This window comes from Nothoprocta perdicaria, unplaced genomic scaffold (genome assembly GCF_003342845.1).
Source record: "Nothoprocta perdicaria isolate Ctin4 unplaced genomic scaffold, notPer1 scaffold_66, whole genome shotgun sequence".
In the NCBI taxonomy this organism is placed as follows: domain Eukaryota; kingdom Metazoa; phylum Chordata; class Aves; order Tinamiformes; family Tinamidae; genus Nothoprocta; species Nothoprocta perdicaria.
The window spans coordinates 608,287-633,950 of NW_020455932.1; the positions used below are offsets into that span (position 1 = coordinate 608,287).

Sequence of the window (25,664 nt, forward strand, 5' to 3'; positions counted from 1 at the left end):
AAAAATGTTTACAGACCACCACTATGGACAGATTCCTTTTACCATCACAGTGCTAACAACACCAGCTTTTAATGGAATGAAACACCACCTCTGGTGCCACTTAATCTCTGGTAAGAATACTCATTTAAAGGTTCTCTGTAAATTAATGGCACCATTAGAAACAATATGAGAAGTGGCTTTGAAGTGCCTAGTACAAATTTATTAAGTGTTGTGTTACATCAGCAAGTTCTACAATCTGTATGCATGGAGGTATCTCCCTGAATTCTGCTCTAGTTTCTGGAATCTTTTCAACGGATTTCAACGTAGCAGTTATTCAAAGCAGTATAGTTGGCAGTTCACTTGCAATAAGGATATTTGCAAATCCAGAAAAATAAGATAGGAATAAAAGAATTCAGCAGATTTTTTTTTGTATACAGTGGATATTTCCATGTTAAAAATATAAGGAAAATGATCTCTTACTCGATAGAGAAACATTATCATTTGCAGACAAGTCTGACTCTTGTCTTAAAACTGCTTTTTTTGCAAGAGGAGCATTAAGATGGCTTTCAGTTCCTTGTTTTACTATTTTATCTTCTGCAGAGGAGTGGATTTCATTGTGACCATCTCCTTTCCCCTAAAAAGAAAACAAATGCAATAAAACAGTTTAAAACACAGTTTAATACCTATGAAAGCAGCCATGGAAGGAAAAAGCCAGCAATCAGCATTTGGCAAAAAATTATTTTCCTGGACTATACAAACCTGTCACTAAATAAGACTTGTATACATCAAGAAGTTCATTCTTACATTTCTGTGCAGAAAGAAACTGCAAAGTTTGGTTTGTTTGGAGAACTGGATTTTTTTTATTTTTATTTTTATTTTTTTTTTTTGCTTGTATCATTCGTGTGTAAGACTATTACACTAAAACACAAGCAAACCAAGAAATCAGGAAATTCACAAAAATGTTGGAGGGAGTGGGCAAGGCTGCCTGTAAGAACATAAGACGATGCTTTAATCTTTGGTCAGATGAATTTAGTTAAAAACGAATTGACAACTCTTCCCTTGCTCCTACAATTTTAACCTACCAGGGAAATCCTTGCTTTTCATTTTTTCCATTACCTGTCCCAGAGCAGAATGTTCAGCCTGTGAAGAGCACACAACTAATGGGTACCAGGGGTTCTATAAATAACAGGTACTCACATTGCAAAGCTTGAAGGAGCCCATGCTTGGTTTCTCATCTCTTCCCTTCGCTGCTTTATCGCCAATATGTTTTTTTGCAGCACCATCTGTGGGAGGACTGACTGGAATGGTGTCATTCTCAGAGAAGGATTCACCTTCTGGCAGCATACAGAGGAGAGCTAAATTTTTCAGACCTGAAAGCAAAAAAAGTTACAAGAGCTATTTAGAGGCTGAGGGGCAAGACAAGCAAAAAGCAGAAGTGAAACATATTGAAAGAGAACTACACACTTCCCTGCATACGCTTCTTTAGACTTTTCCTGAGTTCAACCCCACCGAAACAATGTTCCCGACCATCTTCACTTGATTATGTAGTTTCATTAAATAACTTGGTGAAGAACAGGTGGTGACATTTTCTGCCTCACACAGACGCCATCGGGGTTACCTCCAAGAACTCTGAGTTATGAAATTTAAATATTTGTCATAATTTTCAATCTTCTGATCACTTACATATTTATAAAATAAAATTGTATGTTAAAAACAAATAGGGGAAACAATGGAGCATAAATAAGTGATTTCTGGTGGCATCAGCAGTCTTATTTCAGCTGTCTTAAGGCTGCTCAAAAAACCTAAATATACTCACATGAAATTAAGTCCAAAACTTAACTTATAACTTAATTTTTAATACACTCACAGCAGGACTCTATTATATCACCGTATTTTGTATAAATAGGTCTTCGTTCACAGAAATCCTCATTTCCAGGCAAAAGGACATTTTCCTCAGCCACTCTTTTCATATCACAAAGAAAGTTTAAAAAAATCTAGCCATTTGACGCAGCACAAGATATATTTTTCATCAAGTTATTTGCTGTCCTTCAAGTCCTTCAATTCATAACAACAGGGCAGCAGCAGGATGTGAAACCACACTGATTGCTTTACAACAACCAGGAAGAAGAAAAAAAGAGGAAAGAAAAAAAAAAAGAAAAACCACTACCAAAGAGTTGCTGTATTGTCTTCAATGTTTTTCAGGCAGTAAATTAATTTTCTCAAGCACCCCATTCTCCTAATACATACTCCAATGATCCTGAATGACGCTTGCTGTACATTCCCTTACTTTATATTTGCTTGCTATATAAACAATTATACTCAGTGAAATACACAGTAATTTCCCCTTTCCTTTGGAAACTTCAAAGCGAATAACCACTAACTTTTCAGAAAGTCTCCTGGAAACTATTATTTCAGAGAAGGAGGAGCTGAATCACCTTTTCCATGCTGGGCTTTCATCAGGCAGTCTCCGATGAGCTGGATGCACTGGCGTTGCAGAACTCTGGCATGACTGAGGACCTGTGAATCTAGCTGTTCTCCTTCTACTTCCTCCCCGTTTGCCAAATCTGCACTGTAGAGAGTCAAGGCTGCAAACAACAGCCAGGAATAGTTGTGGACGTAGGGCTGGATGAGTCTCTGTCGATCACTGATTCGAATGGTCACCATTGGGTACACTGTGATGCTGTGAGTGGGCAAGTGACTGAAAGAAGAAGGTATTGACAATTTTGAAATATAACTGCTTTCTTGGTGGAAAATGTTATTAACAGTGCATGATATGTTATTACGAAACTATGTAAAATAGAACATACAATCCCAAAATGTCAAGCTTTGGTCTTTCAAACGGTGTAAACTCTCAGAGCCTCAGCGACATCAGTAGTGCTCACTTACAAGATTCTGAACTACCAAGAGGATACCTGCTCAAGGAATACAGCTCCCGTATTCCTGATGTCTAACCAGAGCCTTGTGTTGCCTTATTCCGTCCTATCTTTCAAGGTAGGAAAATCTCCTGCTGCAGCTTTTACAGCCATAGCTAGGAAAACACTTAGAATCAAGTAACTTCAGAACTTGGGGCAGGTTTCCAGGCTACAGAAATATTTGCTGAACAGTCTCATATTTACTGTTTCCTCTAAGGACGCCAATTATATGTTCTGATGTCAAGCATGACCCTGGAACAAGTGATATGAGAATGATTGTCCTTAGTTGCTAATTAACACTTTTATAGCAAGTGCAGGCACAAAATGCCATATTTAGTACCTGTCAGAGTACTTCTTTGCAGAATAGCATCCATAGCAAAGGTCAAAGTCATCACACACATTGCAGTTCATTCGCCGACCTATGATAACTCCTTGACAGTGATCACAGGCGTACTCCATGTTAACCATTTCATGGTCATCCTCATGACCTTCAGGTTTGACCCCACCTGCAAAGAAATGACTTATTAAATTGTACCTCTAATCCCTTTTGGTAAAGGATCTTTATTAGTTCCACAGTCAAGTCAGAAAAAGACAAAAAGCTGAACAATTCCAAAATGTGCAAAAGTATTTCCTTTTGCTTTATGCGCAATTTAGGAGAGACTATTTTGCCTTTACATGTAGAGTTTCGAGGTGTTTTTTCCTTAAATCTTACCAAGGAAACATGTTTTACACAGATCCATGTCATTACACTGTAGGCAGCGGTAACGGTGCCATGGTGCAATTTCATCACAGCCATCGCAGGATATGTCCACATTTAACAGGTCACAGTAACGAGCAACAAACATGTGCATCTGGAACAATAAGTGGAGACACTTATTTCTGACTTTAAGAACGCCCTTTCTAGACAGAAAACAGAACATTCCCCCTACAACAAAACCATTTTTTAATCATTTTATACTTTTGAAGACATACATGAAGCCAGGGATCCATCTCATGAAAAAAAACTCATGAAGCCAAATGCCTTTATCTCCCTTCTGATTTAAAAAATTTCCTATTTAGCCCTTCTGCAGATAAATAAGCAATTCACCTTTCTCTGCTTCTCTGGGTCAGCTTGAGCTATCTTTTCATACCAGGTTTCAAATATTACATCCTGACATTCATCCATCCACTCACAGTTTTGCTTGTAGTCTGCGATTTCATCTTCTTCGCTCCATTGACTAAAAAAAAAAAAAACTCAAAATGAAGTCTGAATGCAATAAGTCTTCCTACTAAAATAACCTGGAATATTCTTTTAAAAACTATTATTATTTGAACAAAGTGCTATAACACAAAAACAGACTGCAAGAATTCTAGTCACTTGATTAATAAATGACTATAGAGCAACCTCCTTGTTGCCTGTATGACAATTTGTAAGAATATGAGGAGCATAATGCAATGTATGTATACACACACACACACACACTCCACACATTATTCCCATGAGAAAGTTGCATTCTTCCTGACTCACCAGATCACACTGTCATGAATACTTATGTTTTCTTGCGATGTGGTCATAAGAAGATACGGCAATTGAATCTCAACAAAGAAGGAAAGATCACTTGGTTCCCAACTCATATCCAAAAGATGAAGGAGAGTTGTTTGTACGCAAGATAAGGCAGGAAGCAATGATCTAAACAACAATAATTTAAAAAAAAAAAAAAAGTCAAGACAACAATATATGACAGCTCTAACCTAAAGCTGGAATTAAGTATTTAGCGAAAAGCATAGCCAAGCACAGTCTGAACCAAAGATGGCATCTTTCAAAGGATCTGCAGAGAGAAAAGCTTATGCAATAGTCTGAGCACAGCAAGGGGAATTGCCACTTCTCCACAATAAACTGCTGCTTCTTGATATTCACAGGAACTTTCTTTGAAAATTTGCCATCATCAATTAGAACTGGCTGAAAGACTTGTTATTTGCAGGTAACCACACATAATACTCAAAAAAGTCTCAAATTTCTAAGCCACTTAGCTAGAAATCTTAACAACCAAATCATCAGCACGATGGCAGAGCTGTGATATTATAGTTTTATCATCTTTGTCAAAACATTTTATAATAAATTTCTATTCATAGTCTCTCAGTGTTAAGCTTTGGAAACATAATGTAGAACTATAACTAGCATAGGACATTTAGTCAAAGCTTTAACACCAGTGAATTTATTGAGCTTTCCTGCATAGCAACCATAAAATGTAACCAGCTCTTTTAGGTCACAAAAAAATACCTTACTTAGCTCTGTAAACAATCCTGAGTATAATTCTTGCTCTTAATTGAGACATCAAACAATAAATAACAAATGAGAGGGAAAGAGGTGACGAAGAGCAGAGATAAAAATACCATAGTAGTTAGGTAAGCAGGGTACCGTACCTGTCATTAATGGCACTAAATCCCTTCACAGAATTTACCAGGAACAAAACTAGCTGATAGTAGGACTCTCGAATCTCTTTGTGTAGCTCAGCACCGCAGCCTTCCAAGTTTCCAAAGTAGCTAGAAAGTAAAGAGTCAGTTTAGCAGTCTGCAACTCACTGCTTCATTTTAGGTGGCATGCTTTGTTCGAGAATTATGAATGGACAACATTTTAAATACTTTATGACAGCAAATCTGACACAGCTTCCAAGTTATTTTTCCTTACTCAGAGTAACAATTGCATATGCTTGTAACTCATGATTTCCTCCCCCACGCTTTTGTATTAGTGCCCTGCCAGTGGTACATAGCTAATAGGAGCACAGACTGACTAGCTGCATGCCCGTCTCTTTAGCCGCTGGACACATTAACTAATGAAATGTATGACCACATTAAATAAAAGCCATCTTGTACAGATATCACATCTAAAATTATCAACGTTTATGAACAAGCAAACAGCTGGCTAAATATATGTCACACCATTCCTGGAAGCTAATTCTATTGACATATAGGTAAATAACGTAATAATTCACAATTCATAGCAGTGATAAAGATACAATGCTACAGATGAAGTAAATACATGTTATACAGTAGTTTTAATTACTACTATATATTACTATAGTTTTAATCAGTGAGAAACACAAGAGCTCAAAGTGAAACAATAACTGAAGACTCTCCAATCTTTCTGAGCTTGCTGTGATCCAGGCAGAACGGCAAAGGCTTTTCTTTGCATCTACACTGTTATTCAAGCGCGTGACCCCTACTGCCATAAACAGCTGCACAATCAAACCCCACTTGAAAGGATATTTTAAATGTTACAAGCAAGACATGCATATTAGCTTAGACATTAATCTTCACACAATTTTTTATTCTGTATATGGATAAGAAACAATTACTTTTTACTATTTTAGGTTACGTGATCGGGATAACGCAAGGGCCCAGGCATACAACGTCACGTGTCTGAGACTTGTCTTGATAGTTTCTTACTTTGTAAAATCTTTTTGGCAGGCCAGAAGTTCCAAGAGAAAAAGCACACAGGGTGGATTGAAACAGTGTGGTTGTCCAAGGGAGTCTAGGCACTGACGGATTGTCTTGAGCACTTCCATGATACTCTGTCCTTGGGATTTTCTCAAAGCAAGGACCTTTAAAACACTAAGAAAAGCAAAAAACATTATGAGGACTTCAAAACATTGCACTTAAAATATCTCAGGCAAACTACAAGAAGTCCTTGACTAGTTAAACAACAAATATCTACATTTGAAATGTATTTTCAACAGTCTTATACTACTGTAGTGATTTATTCTAAAAATATTCTTAAAAACAGCTAGAGAGACTGATAAAGCCCACATTGGATTCCAGGCCTTCCTGCACCAGTACAAATTATAGAGATTAAAAAAGACACCTGAGAACTGGAAGTATCTCTTTCAGTTTACATTCTCAGAATATCATGTAATTTAATGATACGAGATACAACTGTTCTTGCTTTGCTATTAAGGATTTCTAATAGCAAGATCCTGTGTCTTACCTCTTTGCAGACAGGAAACAAACAGTACTGTAACAGGTTTCAGGAAGCAAGACAAGAGACATGCTGAAGTTCCATCTGATTTAAACAATTCAAATGAAATAATACTCTCCACAAGCCTGAGCATGGTGGTGAAATATTGAAGTTTGATACTCAAATCTGACACCTACTTAGGTGCAAACTGTTTTTTTTTTCCAACGCTATCTTGCAGTTACAATATGTTTTATTCCAACTGAAGAGGTCTGAACAGAATTTTATAATTGACATTTTCAATTTGCTTACCTGTCATATGTAAGTGATTGATCCTTAATGAAGTCTAAGATGCTTTTCAATATAGGATATTTCTCTTTCACAGTAGGCACAGCTTTTGGCTCTTCCATTGATCTAAAAGACAGCAGCCTTAGTCTTCCACGACTGAACTGAGATTTGCGTGTAGGAGTGGAAGGAGGTGACGATACATCTTCTTGCTGTGACACTGTGTTTTCAGCAGGCTTACAGTGCAATGCAGATGCTTCTTCTGTTTGGAGTGGGTCTGGAACTGGTTTAGTCTTTGTATCAGATTCTGTCATTTGGTGCCCATCCTTTGGAACAGGATGAGCTACTCCCTTGGAAGACTGAGAGCCTGCTGCCTGGAAGTCTGTTTCCACAATGGAACCTGTCCTTTGGCATTTACTGCTGACATATTGCTGGACATCATCAGTATCTCGGGCTTCCGAGTGGTCTGAAGCAAAACTTTTCGTCTTTGCTCTTACGGGCAAGAAATCCAGCAGCAAAAGGCTCTTCTGCATACAGAGTTTGGCTGTAGCATAAAAAGCAAAAGAATTAGAATGAGGACTGCTTCAGAATAAATTAGTTTATATTTTATTTCTTCTGTGCAAAGAGAGCTAGAAAACACTGGCGTTTATATTATTATTATACTTTTTTAGTATAATGAGCATAATGCTTCCAATTATTTAATTCTTAATCTTCAAACACTAAATCTGAATAAACACTCTGAACCATATAAAGGACACATGTTAATGAGAAAGCATTTTATTTCAGTATCAGTTCACTATTCTAATAGTTAATGGTAGCATCTAAAAGTACAGATAAACACAAGTTAGGAACCATGTGACTCAAGTGATAGGTCACTCCCCCAGTAGGATCTTTCTCACATACTGTTTTCTGCAAAGAATAGCAAGAAATAGTCCCAGAATTTATCTTTTAAGAAGTAAAAAAAGAAAAAAAAAAGCTATTTTATTTTTAAATTCAAAGTTAAAATAACACCAAAACTTACAAGGTGATACTTCACTCACTTGAAACACTTCTGTTTTTGAAAAGAAAACACTTACCAAGAGTTTCTGGGTTCACCTCACTTGCTTCTATGTTCTGCTTCTCCTCAGTATCATTTCCCCTACCCATGAGGGATTTCTGCTTCATTTCTAACTGTAGATAGGATGTTAAAACAGTCAAAATATGATTTTCACTGTACATCCAGACAGCAAGGCAATATGAAGACAACATGACAGTAAAGGATTCTCAGGAACAAATGACCATATTTACTATTTCCTAGTACAGGGTAAAACACCTAGCAGTATTGAAGAGCAGTACCTAAGCACTGTCAGAACAGATCACACAGTCTTGTGCTGAACTGCTCGAGGGCTGAGCCCCTTCCCTGTCATGCAACAGAACATGCATCAGCCCTGTAAAAAAAATCCCGATCTGGGGATAGGATATGGCCATAATTTCCAGTTAGATGATGTGATGCTTTTGCAGAATCTTATCCCATGACTAGTTGAGTGTCTTTCCTCTTTGGCAGAGAGGTAGAGGGGAAGCTGCCCTTTTTTCTTTTCTTTTTTTCTTTTAAGATTCTCCAAAAGCATCACATCATCTAACTGGAAGCTATGGCCAGATACTATCCCCACTGGAGACACGTAGAAGCACAAGGCAACTCAGTTGTTCTAGGAGGCCACAGAGTTGTTAACACTTGCTTAGAGCCTCCTGCAGCCCAGTGACATTGAAATGGACTTCGCCCCTCCTTTGCTGCAGGGCATCCCATAGACACCTCTCATCAGGTCCTGAGCTCCTGACACTGACTCTTGAAACAAACGTTATGTTTCAAGGAAAACTATATGCAATGAACATATCTTGAACTACAGCTAATTTCACAATTGAAAAATAAATAAATAAAGAAAGAAGGAATTAGTGCCTTTTCTGTTAGTGCTGCAGAACTGAGAACGATGTTTAAGACATGTTCCTTCCTATATGATGCCTTAAAAGAACTCCTGGACATCCATCTCCCCAATTTACAATACACACTCCTGATGGAAAATTGCACTATTTTGATTTATGGTCAAATTCTGTCCTAATGCTCAGAATCACATATTGGAGGTGGTAGAAGGGTGTAAGAATATCGTAAGAATGTGCTTAATTTTTAAGTTCAAAGTTTAGAATTGAACACACCTTTTTCTCAAATCAAAATATTTGACCTGGAATCACTGAAGGAAAACAAGTTTTCCCACTGCTCCTTAATACTACATTTAAAATATTAAGATAGATGACAAAGAGATATCCTCCTGAATGATCTTACCATCCATATTCTAATTGAATCAGCCAGGGAATATACTTGTGCAAACTCATCATTCAAAGGCACCTTGCCTCCACTGTTGACTGAAAACAAAAGAAGAGAGATGTGTTTATTTACTGCTCCATTTTAACACAACTTGACTACTTAACTAAAATTATGTTAGAGCTTTCTTTCAACTCTCACTCAATACTTGGAATTATGTCTGCTAGAAAAATAGGAAATACAAACTGCCAGGTTCTGAATGCCTTAAATACATTAACTGTACCTTGACAGAGCTATTTGCAAAGTTAAATTATGAATATCTTTCTCATCTCTTCGACAAATTGATGCCTGCAGTCAAGGAAAAGAATCATGTCCCCTAAACATCCAAATATTCCTAATGCAAGCTGTTACCAGAACAAATCAACAAATTCTCAGTATACTTAAAGCAGTATTAAGTTTTAAAGATTTTTTTTCTTTTTGTTTTACACTATCAGCTTCTAGAACAGATTTACAAAAAAAACATTACAAAAATTAAAGACATGACAAAAAAGTTGTTACTAAAAGTAGACTGAAAATGACTATCAAGAAAAAGATGCTTCTCTTCAGGGTCCCCTCCTCTTATTTTTTCACTTTACAGCACCACTTGCGCATATTTAAGATGGCACAGGTCAGTAAGTATCCTGAAATTACAGTCTGCCTGAGGAAGGCTAAGACAGATGAAGCTATTAACATAGCAGTAGGATGGTTATCTTATCCAGTCATTAATATACTCCTCAGCTACAACAATTTGTAATCTTACTAAGCAAATTATATCAACTGTCAGGCAGTGAAAACTAACTAAAGGCATTAAGCAATAACCACTTTAGTCATTGAGTCAGTCTTTCTGTCAGTCATTTTTACTTAAAGCTTTGTAGCTCAACCTGTAAGATCCTTAGCTTCAAAACCGTGCCATAAAATGAAGGCTCTTAACTTTTCCTTCAGTGAAACTACTTAAAAGTACATGCATTTTATTATTCAATACTCAGAACATGTCAATAAGCTTAACGGAAGGTTTGTGCAAATTAAAAGAGTTATTTGTTTTACTTACTGAAAAGATATAAATTGCAATGCAAAGAACACTATACAAGTTAAAAGCTGAATATTACCTTTTATTAAAATAAATATATTATACACACACACACACACACATATATAGAAGCGTGTGCACACTCTGTGTGTGTATAATGTTATTCTGTGAAAACTGATCTTTGAATAACACTTTTGGAGGTAATTCAGACCTCCTCCCCAAGAAAATTTAAAAACCTACACAGGCTGATCGTGATTCTTTGATTCTTTAGAAAACACCTCATGAGAGTGGAAATTAATTTAAAAACAGCTAGTTACCAGGAGCCACATTCTTCTGAATTAAAATTGCAAAAAAAAAAAAAAAAAAAATCATAATTCTTTGGTTCACCTTTAGAATAAAGTCTGAAGATTGTATGGACTATTAAAGTTTGCAAAGATTTCTGAAGAAAAATGCACATAATAATAAACATAAATTATTTCCATCACACTCCAGTAATAAGGCCTACTGAGTCTTCCTAAACCACGACTGCAGTTTACCAATATGTTCTTTATATAAATCGAAATATCTTATTAAAAACATTTTCACACTAAATGGCTTTTTCAGCATTTGCAACCAAACTATGATAAAGTCTCTTTAAATCTTTAAGCCTTCATTATTAAGATAGTCACTAATATTAGAGTTACCATATTTTTGAAGCTTCTCATACAAATCTGGAGTGAGATACACCAAAGCAGCAAACGTTGAGTTCACAGCTTGATCAACAGTAGAACCAGCAACTATATCTGTCTTTGGGGTCTGTTTTTTACATGCCTGTATAAGTCCTTTGAAAAGTTCAGATTTTTGCCCACAGAAATCCTGGGCAGGATCTGATTTTGCGAAGTCAGTGAGAAAGTTACGGCAGTCATCTGGGTGTGACTTCCTAGTCTGGAAAGAACATTAGAAGATGTTTTAATATTAACCGAAAAACTTGCTTCTACAATTAAGTTAACTTTCAGTACAACTTCTGCAGTTAAAATGAAAACTAATAATAATATCAAAATTCCTTGATGCTTGAATTAATCAGTGCAAAAAGACAGCAACTGCAGTTCAATAGCATACCTTTAATTAGTTTAGCAACTAATTAAGTCTGGAATCAAACTGTGTTACACATAGTGATTTCTATAGGGAGGAGGGGGAGGAAACAGTGGCCTAAATACCTCTTTATCTTGACTGATTCGACTTCCTCCCACAATTGCCTCAGGACACATCTGATGCCTGAAGACAGGTTTCCACAAAGGAGAATTAAGAACTGATGTTACTTTCAAAGGAGGCAAATCTGTTTCGCTACCTAGTTCTGTAAGAAATTGAGAACAGATACTTCAATTACAAAATGCCTTTGTTCACTTTTAAGAGTAAGTATTAAAAATACAAGACCTTCCTTTATCTTTACCTTTACCTATCCTTCCTTTAATGACAGCATCAATATCTTACACGATAATAACAAGAGTACATTATGGAAGGTCTGTGCTTGTAGTGATAGAAGTTTCCAAAACAATTTATAAAACAGTTTAAAAGCTGTTCTTCTCCAACTAAGCACCTAATAATCTGTCACATGTAAGGATGTATGTTTTAACAAAGAAGTAAAGTGAGCTATGTTAAGTGAGCTATGTTAGGAACTCTTTAACTAGTATCCTAAATTCATATATAAGCAGCTGCAAGGTTTTCCATGATGAGTACTGACTATCTCATATTACCAAGAAGTCTTTAAGAACGTTTAATTTTCTAAACACTGAAAAAATGTAGATTTAAGAAGCTACTGAAAACTGTTCTGGTATAAAATTCTCTCTGTATTTTTATGGCACCCATCTCAACTAACATTTTATATTTTTCCTGTCTTGGGGCCCAAATCCTATATGTGCTTAACTTCTGGAATCAGTCAAATGAAACCTGTGAATTCGCTAGACAGGTCTAAGGTTAATGATGTGCCTAAGGGTTTTGAATGATGAGTTTTATGTCAGGAGGGGATGCAACCCACACACACCAAACGTGCGTACTATATTGCAGAAGGCAACAGAGTACAAGAATATAACAGAACGGCCAATTCAGCAAAACGGAACAAATACAAATCAGCAACAACTGCCCACACAAAGCGTTTTAAATCCCCACAATTTGTGTTCTAAGTTTGGTATATTTTTTTCCCCAATTCATTGGCTACAGGTTCACACTACCAGTATGTGGCAGATTAGAGCATTAGTGAACAAGTTCAAAAGAAAAAAGAGCAGAAGTTTGTGCAGATTCATATATTACTTCAAAAAAATAATTCAGCTTAATACGATTCCTTCTAAGTGTCTGTCTCTCTCTAATATTGGCCTCTCAATATTAGAAAAGTCACTGTGGTCCCTGTGACAAGCCCATAGTCTCACAGCACCCAGGCCACAAGCAACGGGCACAGCCCAAAGACCAAAATCTATTCCTTAACTAGCCACCTAGCAAGTCTTCCATCTTCAGACAAGCAAGGCCTACAAATGGAGCTTTTATTCCCACAGCGGATCCGAAAAGCCTTATGGCTTTTGTGCCCCACAGCTGGTGGGGCAGTTGAGTGCACTTACCTCGGAGCGATTTGAGTGCCATGCTCCGGGAAGCCAAGCGCCCCATCAGCCGCGATACGAGAAGCTGTAAATCCAGGGCCCAAGACACGGCAACATCTGGCAGGCCATAAGCAGTGACGGAAAACTTGTAGCCCCACTCATTATTACTGCTGTCAGAGTGAAAGAGAAACTGCAGCCGTGGGCCAGCCTTAAAGGTCACTTTCTACAGAGCAACAAAACAGTCATTTTGCCAAATGTACACCACAAGAAAACGTTTCAGGGTAACGAATTTCCTTCAGCAACTCTGGTTTCTCAATACTAGTTTTTTTCCATAAGGGGCCTAACTTCCCCACCGGGTGAATGAGAAACCCCTTGTTATAAGCAGCTCAGGTTTTAATTCAAAGGCTTAATGAAGAATTTTATAGGCGTTTGGGCCTTTGAAGATGGAGCCATAAAACAGCTGGTAAATCCCCCACATGAGCAAGTGCCACAGAAAAGTTGGAGTGGTCACGGGAAGCACTAAATCTGTTGCCTCAAGATGTGTGAAACTAGAGGAGCAGAGACATTTCACCCCTGTAACTGCTGCCACTTAAACATGATTATTGCTTTTCCTGTGAAAACTGTTCCTTTGAAAACAGGAACATTTTTATTGTTATCCACTCCCCTGATTTACACCACTGCAGAACTGTACGCTTCCCTTCACTCCTCCCCGCTCCCGACTTTAGAGGGGTTTGAAAATACAAGGAAATAAACCTTTCCAGACAATACGTCTTCTGCAAGTACCATAAGCTTTTCCTAATATTAGATATAGCATCACTTGGTTCAGAATTTTAAAGGTGCTCACCTTAGGCCACTTCTCAGTGCCAACCTTTGTATCATAACGAGTTTTTGCACCTCTGGCATCAGTAAACTCCAAGTAATCATACCTGTGAAAATGCAATTCATTACTTCCAAGTTTATTTTTTAAATGCTGGGGGAAAACGCCTGATTTCCACAGGTGTTGCATTTTAGACTGCTAGCAGCCCATCACATCAGAACCACAGATACATTATTCTAAGAAATTTATTTCATACTTCAATGCAGTAGTCCCAGCAAGTATTTTCCTGCAGAATTTCTCCAAGCCTTTAGAATTGGTGAGGGGTGTTAAATTTAACATCCAGCATACAACTTAAGGAAACAGCAACCTGATTTGTTACTAGGAGAGACCAAACCAGCAGCTTTGCCTAAAGAGACTGTGACTGTCACAACAACATTACAAAACAATCAAGGGCAAAGAGAGCAAAACTCATATAAAGAGTATGTTTGTTCATTTGTCAAGAGAGGTGGCCTTCAGCATGAAACACTGAAGAAAGTTACTCAAAATAACACATTTATGGTTAGCAGGAAAATGAAGAGGAGGAGGTATTCCTCACACCATGAAACATAACTTGCTACTCTGCAAATAGATACTAAAATCTTACATGGCAAAAGGTCAAGTTACCTCCGTTCAGTTTCACATTTTTCATCAAATTCCACCTCAAAGTAAGTTGCCCCATGACAGAGGAAGACTGAGACCTCATGGCAATTGTTTTCATAGTTGTGAGGAGATTCCATTGTCCATGTTCGCAGCACTACAGGTTGCTCTTGCTGCCAGCTTTCCATTTCCATCTGTATAATGAAAATGCACTCAGATATAAATCTACAGCATTTAGACGACATTCATACCAGATTTTTGTGTCTCTGAGCAAACTATATAAGTGGCCAGCATATACATGCACAGCATTGTATGTGGCCACTGTACAGCTGTAACCATTAAGAGGTTACAGCTTTGATTTGCATCTAAGCTAGGCATAGGCTACACACCCCTTTCCAAACAGGCAAGAAAGAAGTATTTCTAAAGCACAATTTGCCTAGTCTACTGGGGAGGAGACAGTGTCACCCCTACAGGTGGCTATAACTCTCTGAGATTACAAAAGGGAGTCTGAATGGCTAGTGCAGATGTAAACTACATTGCAGACATCTGAAATGAGAAACGGCAAACATTTGTATCATTGCATCATTGCAAGAAATAAAGCACAAACTATTTTAAATTTATTATTTTCCTCCATCATTCTCTGAATTCTTCCTCTTTCTACATATCTTCTAGACATTTTATTACAGCTGCACTTTTTAGTCACCTCACTCATGTCTTTCAATATGAGAACAAGTATTTCCAGTTCTTCACCCAGTTTTTCATTACACATCCCATACTCGGTTTTCTAACTCCTTTCAGATGCTCAACAATCACTTGAGTTTCCAGTGTCTCTGTTGCAATTTCCCTTCTTCTTCATTGTATTTAACAGTGCTTTATTATGTTTCATAAAGCATTGCATAATTTTTCAGCGCAGTTAATGGCATTAATGCACACATACTTTTTATATGCATATAAAATCCACTTTTAGACTGCCTGAAAGAATTGGAAAACTTCCAATCAAGCAAAATGCTCAAAAGTATTAAAATTCTAAACAGACAAAACTTTCACATGAGAATTATCAGAGTGGAAGACAATTCAGAAGTTCATAGAAAATCTCACATTGCAACTGAGTGTATCTTTAGTTACCTTATGAGGTTCACTACAAAGTTTTTTCAGTGGTTCTATCAAAGTGCTAAATCCCTGCAACAGGGTACAGTATGGAATGTCTAAAGTGCAAAAATCCAACAAGAAGATCACCTAAGAGAAAACACACAGAGCTTTCATCAAAACACATTTAAATGTAATGATGCTTCCAGGGAATAGTACAAAATCCCAATGTTCACTTACCAGCTGACGAGTTGCCATAGCAAAGACAGAGTTACTTATTTTTTCTACTATTGTTTTGCCATTATATTGAGATAAAAGTGACTGCAAAATCATTCTGATATTTGACAGGAACTGGCCCACATCTAAAGAGAAAAAAAACCCTTAGTAGCCACCTTATGAATTTATTATCACAATCTGTTTTATGAAAACTATTAAGTGCATGTTGATGTGCACAAGAAAGACACCTGCTTCTCCAAGGAAGCCATATTCAGTTCAGAAAAGTTTTCTGCGATACTTCTATTGTCAGAAAGAAGACACTCTCATTAACAAAATCTTTAAAAACCAAAACATTCAAACAAATGAATCCAACATTTAACCAATTTAACCAAGCACTAAGAACCATTTCGACAATCTCAGTGCCATATAACCAGTTGCCTCCCTCCGTAAGTAGGAACTGCAGCTTACATAACAAGGAAACCTAGCCGTTTTTAGCTATAGGCTTAGACTACTTTTAAATGCAGTACACTACCACAAAACAAATATTAAGTAATTTAAGTAATTTTGCATAAATTTCCTGAGATCACATCTCCATTAATATTTGGCCCAAACCAGCATTTAATCCTTTCAGAAAAATGTTGCTTTAGTGAAACACGTCTTAGAAGTGTCTGGCTTAAGTATATTTCCTTCCTCTTGCTGTTACAGACATTTGGGAAAAATAAATGCCATCCACACAGAAGCGAATCAAAATAATGGGTGTTTAAAAAAAACAAGTTGCTTAGATCAGTTACAAAAGTCTGTAGCAGTATTTTACCCAGGATTTGTGCACCGCAACTTAACTGAAATGTTTTTCAAAGATTGCCCCAGCACAGAATTTCAGCCATACCAATATTTTAAAGTTGTTTGTTATGTCTATAAAATTCCTTCTGAGAGATAAATATTATGATAGTTTTAAGTGTGCCTCCCACATCTGCTTGCAAACCTTTATTATATTGCTATATGTAAAATCATATTTTAAAGCCCATTTATAATACATTTAGTTTTGCATTCAGTCTCCACACTTACAGTTTTTAAGTATTTCTACAGCAAGATCCTTGGCTGAATTATCGCTACCCTTAAGTTGTAGGTAGCACCATGAAAGCAGGCTACCCTGAACAGACCAGAATAAGGAAGACAAGACTGTGCCACTCTCTTGCTGTGCAACATCCAGCATCATCATTTCACACTGAAAAAAAAAAAAAAACAACAGAGCAAAGGGATAATCTTTTCAGATGCAGCTTCACATATTTTACCCATAAGTAAAGTAGGACAGTCATTAACAACCTCCTCCAAAATTAACCTCAACTATAACATATTGTGTCATGAAGTAATGTGCTTCAAAAAATCCAATAGCACGAAGTAATGTGCTTCAATAAATCCTGATTTTAAATAGCTATGCTACATTTGAGTCACTGGTGTTCTCAGCACATTTTTTCTCTTTATGATAAATGACCCTCCTCCACCATTTACACTTCCTTTAGCAGTGTGACCAATTCTAACCTCCCAATATGGGATGAATGCTTCTGTTTTCCTGGAGTTGATAGGTTTCCATGGGTTCTCTTTAATGCTATGGAAAAAAAACCCTTCCCATCTCATATATTACTTACCCTACCATTAAGAAATAGGAATTCTTAAAGAAAAATATTTATACTGGTAGGAAAACCTTATGCCACAGACATGAATAACTTTGCCCAGGACAGGAACACTGGTTTCTTCATTATATATCTGAGGTAGCTTGTGCTCAAATACACACAAAAAAATGAGAGCACAGTAGTGGGAAGAGAAGTAGCACACAGACACCTACCTCTCTTGCTGCCACTAGCAGAAGGGTGTCCATGACTGACAGAACTTCACTTATGTCAAAATCTGCAGAAACTCCTTTCTCTGGCAATAGTAAAAGCCCACTTGGGTCTTGATCACTACAACACAAAGACCTTAGTAACCAACAAGCTGCAAAATACAAAGTTAGTTATCCTAATGACCAAACCTGTAGAGGTCCTGTTCTATCATTACCCTTAATCAAAGATGTTCAGGTTCCAATGAATCCAAATGGCTAAAACCAATGCCAACCACTTGCATGGACAATTAAAAAAAAAAAAAAATGAAAAGACAGACTAGCAAAGTCCATAAGCAGTATGCTGTGGTTTTCAGAACAACTGTTACCCTTGGCAGTACTTTATTTACATAGACTTTCAGTTCATAAATAACTTCAGTAGTAGTATTGTCCTACCTAAAATAAAGTCAGATGACTATTTTGTAGAATCATTTCCCAGAAAAATTATTTTTATAAAAAGGACTAAATATGAACGTATTAACAAATGTGGGGTACTAGACAGTTATTTTCAGCATCAAGACCCCTTACCTGAAGTGGGTGCATAATGATCTGAAGGCAAGATGTACAGATTGTTTATGTTCTTGCTCTGTGATGTTTTTCTATAAAATAAAGAAGATTTTTTTTTATGATATGTTCTATTTCCTTCACCTTTGAGAAAGAATCAAATTCTGTATAAAAACACTAATGAGGGCAGAAGAAGAAAGAATAACAAAAGTTTTGTTGATTACAGAGGACTAGCATTTTTAAAAATCAAGAAATGATTTTAAACTACCTTTTTCATTAAAACATTAATTTCTTTAAACTCCGTGAATGTGGAAGTTTGACTCTACTAAAACTGAGCAATCCTGCAGCAATGACTAGATGTTTATCATTTTATGTCTTGCCAAAAAGAGGAATTTGAATGAATTTTTCCCATTAAACAATTTATTAGTGATACAATAGTAAGCAACTCAGTAGTGATGCAATAGCTCAGGTTTTAGTCTGAAATCAATATATCCATTGAAGAAGAGTGTTTGGTAAGACCACAAAGAGATCCACACATAAAAGCAGTTAGAATGGAATGTGGAACTACTTAATTTTCAGTATTTCTATAGGATTAGAAGCAAGAGAAAAAAGTAGAAAGAGGGTTTTTAATTTAATAGGAAAATACAGTATTTGATAATGAGAACTCAGATATGGTTTCTTCTTTTGTGCATGAAGAAATGTAACTGAACTCACAAAAGTGAGTACCAAACAAGCATTTTCTCATTTCATCATTTACCATCATGGTGAAGAGCTGGTGACGCCTGGTTTGTCTGTCTGGGAAAAAGATTGCTGCTCCACTGAGTAATGTGTTCTTAACTTCCTGTTTTAGCATTTTCATTGGCATGAAGTTACTGTCCCCCATGTCCACTACTGCTCATAGAAAAAGGAAACAAATGACAAGTTGAAATTAATGCTCCAACTAATATAGTTAGTGGCACAGTTAAATTAAGTGTATTATTTTACACGTCTTTGCAACCCTGTTATTGGCATAGAAAATGAGGGGAACTATTTTCAGTTCTGGCAGAAAAGATCTTTCTAGGGATATATTTGTTCAAATGAGTAAATTAATTCCAGGAACATTAAGACTTGTCAAGTACTCAAAGGCATTAGAGCTTTCAAAATGAAATACCACATGCTCAGTAAATCTCAGTAAAGTTACAGTTACAACATCACATTCCCTACTGCTTTAGGAAGATAGCAGATTCAAAAGAAGTTTTCTATTGCATCCACTTCTAGGCCACATATTATCAGAAAAGTCTACAAAATCATTTCAGAGGGCGAAAGAAACTCATGTTATTTAATGTTACTTAATATACATTGATCTGAATAGCAAGAGTAGCTGTCTTGGTCATTAGGAATAAAGATATTTTCCCAAATTCTAGCTATTGTAAAACACTCGCAAACCAGGACAGAGCAGTTAATACATTCAATATAAATTACCTTCACACAAGTGTCTGTAAAGCTCTTCTGCAGCTTCTGGATGACCAGGTGTTTTGCTTTGAGAAGTTTCTTGAGGCTTACCAGTTTTATTGTCTGCAGTAAGTACAGAGAAGCAGCTCTGGAGAAGCTGCAATAGCACTGTTTGAGCTAAGATGCATTCTTCCCTTGGGCTATTAAAAAAAAAAAAACAACATAAAACAGAAGTAAAAACTAGAAAATGAAAGATAGAGTTGCTATCTCAAATGAATAAAAGATGTTCAAAGTAGAGAATATGCAGCCAAAAAATGTTTAACTACCAGCTAAATAAATCTGCAACTCAAGCTTCTGCGTAACATTATAGTTAAAAACTTGTATGTCAGAAATGCTATTTATGTAAGTAATGCAGTTTAGGAAGCAACTGCTGCAATGAAACCAAGCACACTTTAATTTTATACATACACACAGATTTGTGCTTTACCACATAGCAAAGATGTGACTTACTTTTGGTGAAGTTTATTGTAAAAATTCCAAAAGAGCTGCAAATCAAGGCCTGTGAAATCTAAAAATGACTTGTATTTTAATCCACCGTCTTTCTGTTGAACCTTAAACAGACAAAGAAAATACAAGATTGCAAAGATTATCTTCAAATACAACATGTTTACAAAGAGTAGATCCCTGAGCACTGGGCTTAAGGCAGACTCTTTTCCTATAAATCTGCAGTTAGCATATGTTCTTTCACTTGCTTATATTTCTGATGTCTACATGTTACATTTATGCTGAAATCGTCCCCTTTACAAAGCACTCTCCTCTTTACAAATGCCTTGTTCTATACCTCTGTCCTCAAAAAGACACTTTGCAACCTCTGCCTCTTTGCATAATGTGGCTGGAGTAAATAGGTTCAAAACAAACAATATATTTCAAAGAACAGAGATCATGTTTTAATCTAAGCAGCTTTCCTAGATACCTTTCTATGCATCTTTTTCATGTTTGCTTCAGAAATAGCTACACTACCTAATGGAGCATCCTTCTGTTGCACTGAGTTCACCCAACACTCGAATCTAACGCTGACAGATGGTCCTTAACTCTCTTCAGGACAGCAAATATATACTTAAAAAAAGCTAAAAAGTAAAAATACCAGGTCCTGTGCAAGCTGCTGGATGAACTGAAGTGTTTTCAGGAGAAGAGTTGTGCCACAAACTGTATCATCATTCATCTTCTTGCACTGCAGGCAGTTCATGCTCCTACTGGGCTCCTCTCGCATACGCCGAAGATACCCAAGAACATTCAGGCCTTGAACACCCAATCGCTCTGCAGTCTCTTGCCTCGTGCACAAGAACTTTATCATTAAATACTGGGAGGATAAAAAAAAAGAACACAGGACAAGATTTGTTTTAAAAGTCAGCATAAACTAGGCATTCATGAGATGTGCGTGCACAGACGAGCGGAGCAGGTGGAGCTGAGCAGGGCTTATTGCCTGTCAGTTATCCCCAAGCTTTTAAGAGACTAAGTTTGAGATTCAGACTAAGTTTGGTGTCCTCACTTCCATATTTCCACCTCCCCAAATTTCATACTGATGGTTTTGCGAACTCCAGACACATCTGCCATGTTAGTTAATTCATTATCAGTTCCATTCATTCTCTATGCTCTATTTCTTGTCTCTATAGCTACAGGATTTTTTGCAGGTGAAAAAATACCAGCTGTATTTAAAAGCAAGCAGAAGATCAACAAGAAATATAAACAGCATATTTCTGTGCAATCTGTCCACAGTAAGATACAAAAATTTGTAGCTGATGGGAACAGCAAGTTCCAAGTGTACTTAGTAAGTCCCTACCACTTCTGAGTGTACAAAATAAGTGTTACATGGTCAACAGAAGAATATCTCAAGTGGGGAAAGTTTTGGAAAAAATGCCAGTTGACTTGTGATACTGATTTCCACAGTACAAATAAAGATTTAGGGAACTATACTACAGCTGATGTCAGAACCAAAGTGCAGGGTATGAAAACCAAAACTCCCTATAAAACAAAATCCATGTTCTGTCACCCTTAAAATGGAGAAGTCATTGGGGAATTCAGTCTAGCTCAGTGAACTACTGAGTAACTGTTTTGTACTTAAAATAAGGGTTGCAGAATTTGGCCCTAAAAGACCAAATGTTGTAACAATGCAGCTGTGAATTGTTTTCAAAATTAAAATGCAGTAACAATCATGTCATCCTTTTTAGAAATACTTCTTCATCATAAAACCACTAATGCACACATTAGCACATATCTTTGCAGTAATTTTGATCCTCAAGTACCACTTAAAAAGTGCATGCACACTGAAAAAAATGAAACTCAGAGGACAAAAGTCAAGGTTAAAAGTCTCCTTTTAACCTTTTTTAGCCACCTTTTGACTTTTACCTCTGTCCACACTAATTATATGCACATGAATAAAAATTATGCTTATTTTGTTTGGCATTACAACAAAGCACAGAAATGACTCTTTGCTCGTTGTGATGAGGCCAATGAATTTGCACGGTTTCTTACTTGGGAAACTCGGCATTGCTGCATTTTGACATCAATCTCATCCCATTCTTCTTCCACCTCAAACCAGCCGATGGGATCATCGTCTCCCAGATCATCACCTGAACAACTGCTCCTGTATATAAAATAATTTAACAAAGCTTTTAAAGAAAAATTTTCAAGAAACTGCCAAGCTGCTCTTACGCTACTAAAGTATTTTCAGTTTGTTATGGCAGAAAAGGTTAGAGACGAAAAATTTTCACATACACAAACTCTTGAATATATAAAGCATATTTTTTAGTGATTTATTTTAATAAAATCTCTTTTTAACTATGGACCCTAACCTCCCCTCATTTTTAGTGTCATTTAATTGAGGTAGAGGCTAATAATGATTACTGCTCTCTGTTATCATAGATCTGCATGTGAAGTAGAGAGTTTGTTTTATTATATACTGTTTTAAAATGGTCTTTAAATTGAGAGGTTGAAAACAATACCTGTATGTTTTTTCCCCCCTCACAAACTACTAGTTGATATTCAATAAAGTCAAATAAGTAGCTATTAAAGGATGCATTACTTTTTAAGTCACTCAGAGCAAATCTCAATAGTTCAAATAACATTGCAAAAAGGTTTGGTAATAACATTTACTTTTAACATAATCACGACAAAAATTCCACCTATACCTGTTTTTTAAAAATTGCTTAAATTCTGGTAACTTCCATTTATCATATCTTTCAAATCTTCTGAAATGCTCCTCTGCATGGAATTTTTCTGAAGAGCTATTATAGGCAAACACCAGCCCACACTGGGCCCCAATAGCACCTCTTCGAACCTAAAAGAACAAATGCAGAGCAATGTATATAAAAGCTGAAAATAAAAGCTGTTGCTTTCACAGAAGAGTGTTATGAAAAGCAACAATCATCTCTGGAATCACACTATAATTTTTAATTAAAGGATAAAAATATAACAGTTTAGGGGAGTGTTATAAAAGCTTTTGTAATTCAAAAAAAAAATCACATGTACAGTTAATGTTCACTATCTTATGACCCTGCTAGTGTCAAAGCTATAGTTCCACATATGAATTCTTATTGTATATACACACCCTTATTTAAAAAAATCCTCTGATTTACATAAAATCAAAACTCAAACATAGCACTATTTAATCAACAAATTAAAATTTCATTGAGAGATATTTTTTAAATTCAACATTACTGTTAAGGAAGAAAAAGAGCCTTTGACTTGCAAAGCATAAGGAAAGCACATACCTTTATTCTAATTTGTGTCACCTGAAATGAAGATTCGGTTCCAGTAGAAAGAATGATACTTGCTCTGGTCTTCCCAGTTTCGGTAAGGAAACCTAAAGATGCAGTGGGAACAGAATGAAATCGGAAGGATTCCTACTGTCAAAAGCTTAGTCCAAAACTACACTGTGAAATGCCACAACTGATTTGCAAATATTTCCAAACAAAAGGATAAAAGACACATAGATGCTATCATGCTAGTATAGGTTCCTGCATGGCATATAGCCATCGGATTTGCTGTAGATATTGCAGAGTGTTTCCTTTCTACAGTTTAGTAACAACTCCCAAATATTATTTTGGTTTGTAGCTCTGTTCATGAATAAGGCCAAGAAACACAAGCTGCTTTCCTACAGTTGCTTCCAGTGCATATTTTAGGCAAAATTCTGTTAACAAACGTAAATTTGAAAGAATTAAGTTATTTATAGTGGCTGAAGTTATATATAGTGACATGATATAGTACATGCTCAAGTATAATTTTCTCTGTGCCAGTTACTCATCTGCATAGAGGGTCAATGATTTAAGTCTTTGCTCTTACCATCCCCTGTCCAGGGCTCCACAAGCAGATTTTCAGGTCCTGATTTATCTTCTTTCCCCTTTACATCACACGCTTGCAACGTTAGTCGCAATGGTTTTCCTAAATAAGCACATCAACAGGTTTGTCAGCTTTGTAAAACATGAAATCTCTTTCCAGACTTAGGTTCTTCCTACAGAAAACAATCAAACTAAAAGAATCACAAAACTCTGAATTTTTTACCATTGCTGGACAAAGAGGAGGATGTAAGAGACATGCCAACCTAACATCACAGCAAGAGTTTTAGATACGGACACATGGACAGAAGCTCACAAAGGCTAATCTTCCTTCAACTGCTTGCATATTTTGGAATTCACAGTACATGAAATACTACTCTTTTGTTGCAAAAAGTAACAGCTATTTGGAGGAAACTGAGCAATTTTCAAATTTTTTGAAAGGAAATCTTATTATAATTACAAAGGTATTTAATGTAATAGTTGGCACAAGCCAGGAAGTAGTGACAAATCATAATACACAGCAGCGTGCAGATGTGCTAGTGACATTATTTTAAAAATTTAAACATTTGCACATACAAATATGTGCAAGAGAGATTACTTATTGATGTTGAACAGGAAAAAAATGTACTGATAGAGAAAAAAAAAGTGCAGATAACACCAGATAATTCAATACAATATAAACACTATCACGGTCTTGGCTTCAGGGCCACTGTCTATGGAGTTCATGCTTCTTTCCCTCATAATAATATCATCTGTTTTGATTCTTGACACACTGAAAACTTATCTTCTACCAATTTCTATGGCAAGTAAGGCATAACTTTCTCATGATAGTCATTTATTATATGTCTTGTATGATTTTTAAGCCTCAACAGAACACGTAAAACCACTTAGAAACCTGTATGTTGAATTAAGTAAAGGATCCAACAATTATTCATTTACCATATTTATACAGCAGGTTCTGCCTAACTGTGGCCATAGAAGCGATAAGTGATGAAGCCTTGTATGGAGTGTGCAGATGATCAGTGATTGTACAAAGGGAACTTAGCACTTTAGCAACACTCCCTCTGGCTAAGGCGAAGGCCAAGAGTGTAAGTTCAACTTCAGGAGTGGTGCAACAACTGGGGAGAAAAAAATAAGTAAAAATCAGACATGAAAGAAAATTCAGAAAAGAAACCTAAGTTAGAGAAGTCAAGTACATTAAGGACAACTTTAATATGTGATAGCTCTTTCTCATGTGTTAGCCTATCTGGAGAACTCTTTTAAGTCATCAAATTTTAATACCTCATAGCTATGTTGCTTGAAACAGTTACTGGAATCTCATTTTAGAGAGAAATCTGCAGAGGAATAAAATGTTCTATTCCATGCAACTGAGTGTCCTGAAGGAAAAGTATGAACTGAATCTGGCCCTCTGGATGCTTTGCTTTTTCCTGGATGAGGTGAGGACAAGCAGCAAGCAGCAGTCACATGTGCAAAACCCACATGCCCCTTAGTACTAGCAGCTAAGCCCATGTCAGGCTGTGACAGTCACATCAACTAGACTAGTTTTGTCAACAGCTATTCCAGCTTTTCTTTTTTTCCTAGCATCAGTTGTTACAGCTTGGCTGGTCTGTGGCCAGAGGTGCCGTCACAGTATAGGTTCATATAAACAAAACGAGTCTTTGACCTTGGAAATTATTTGGAGTTGCAATTTATTCTTCCTCATCAACTTCCCTCAGCCTCTTTTAAGCCACTGTG

The 25,664-nt window shown here is 36.5% G+C and overlaps 1 protein-coding gene across 1 annotated transcript in view; it reads right to left on the reverse strand.

The window, feature by feature from the left end:
* The window catches only part of ZZEF1 (zinc finger ZZ-type and EF-hand domain containing 1), a 53,883-nt gene that overhangs the window by 18,721 nt on the left and 9,498 nt on the right, over positions 1 to 25,664 (reverse strand). Inside the window, exons 8-38 of the mRNA XM_026050131.1 lie at positions 24,870 to 25,048; positions 23,938 to 24,036; positions 23,367 to 23,458; positions 22,785 to 22,933; positions 22,129 to 22,240; positions 20,741 to 20,956; positions 20,107 to 20,207; positions 19,627 to 19,796; positions 18,923 to 19,056; positions 18,190 to 18,260; positions 17,632 to 17,746; positions 16,854 to 17,013; positions 15,813 to 15,934; positions 15,612 to 15,722; positions 14,514 to 14,680; positions 13,878 to 13,959; positions 13,055 to 13,256; positions 11,663 to 11,799; positions 11,150 to 11,390; positions 9,422 to 9,501; positions 8,184 to 8,277; positions 7,135 to 7,651; positions 6,318 to 6,482; positions 5,295 to 5,414; positions 4,399 to 4,560; positions 3,979 to 4,108; positions 3,604 to 3,742; positions 3,232 to 3,397; positions 2,415 to 2,677; positions 1,177 to 1,349; positions 460 to 613 (exon numbers count right to left, since the gene is read on the reverse strand). Of these exons, the coding sequence (XP_025905916.1) occupies positions 460 to 613; positions 1,177 to 1,349; positions 2,415 to 2,677; positions 3,232 to 3,397; positions 3,604 to 3,742; positions 3,979 to 4,108; positions 4,399 to 4,560; positions 5,295 to 5,414; positions 6,318 to 6,482; positions 7,135 to 7,651; positions 8,184 to 8,277; positions 9,422 to 9,501; positions 11,150 to 11,390; positions 11,663 to 11,799; positions 13,055 to 13,256; positions 13,878 to 13,959; positions 14,514 to 14,680; positions 15,612 to 15,722; positions 15,813 to 15,934; positions 16,854 to 17,013; positions 17,632 to 17,746; positions 18,190 to 18,260; positions 18,923 to 19,056; positions 19,627 to 19,796; positions 20,107 to 20,207; positions 20,741 to 20,956; positions 22,129 to 22,240; positions 22,785 to 22,933; positions 23,367 to 23,458; positions 23,938 to 24,036; positions 24,870 to 25,048 (4,823 nt within the window). The remainder of the gene's footprint in view (positions 1 to 459; positions 614 to 1,176; positions 1,350 to 2,414; positions 2,678 to 3,231; positions 3,398 to 3,603; positions 3,743 to 3,978; positions 4,109 to 4,398; positions 4,561 to 5,294; positions 5,415 to 6,317; positions 6,483 to 7,134; positions 7,652 to 8,183; positions 8,278 to 9,421; positions 9,502 to 11,149; positions 11,391 to 11,662; positions 11,800 to 13,054; positions 13,257 to 13,877; positions 13,960 to 14,513; positions 14,681 to 15,611; positions 15,723 to 15,812; positions 15,935 to 16,853; positions 17,014 to 17,631; positions 17,747 to 18,189; positions 18,261 to 18,922; positions 19,057 to 19,626; positions 19,797 to 20,106; positions 20,208 to 20,740; positions 20,957 to 22,128; positions 22,241 to 22,784; positions 22,934 to 23,366; positions 23,459 to 23,937; positions 24,037 to 24,869; positions 25,049 to 25,664) is intronic.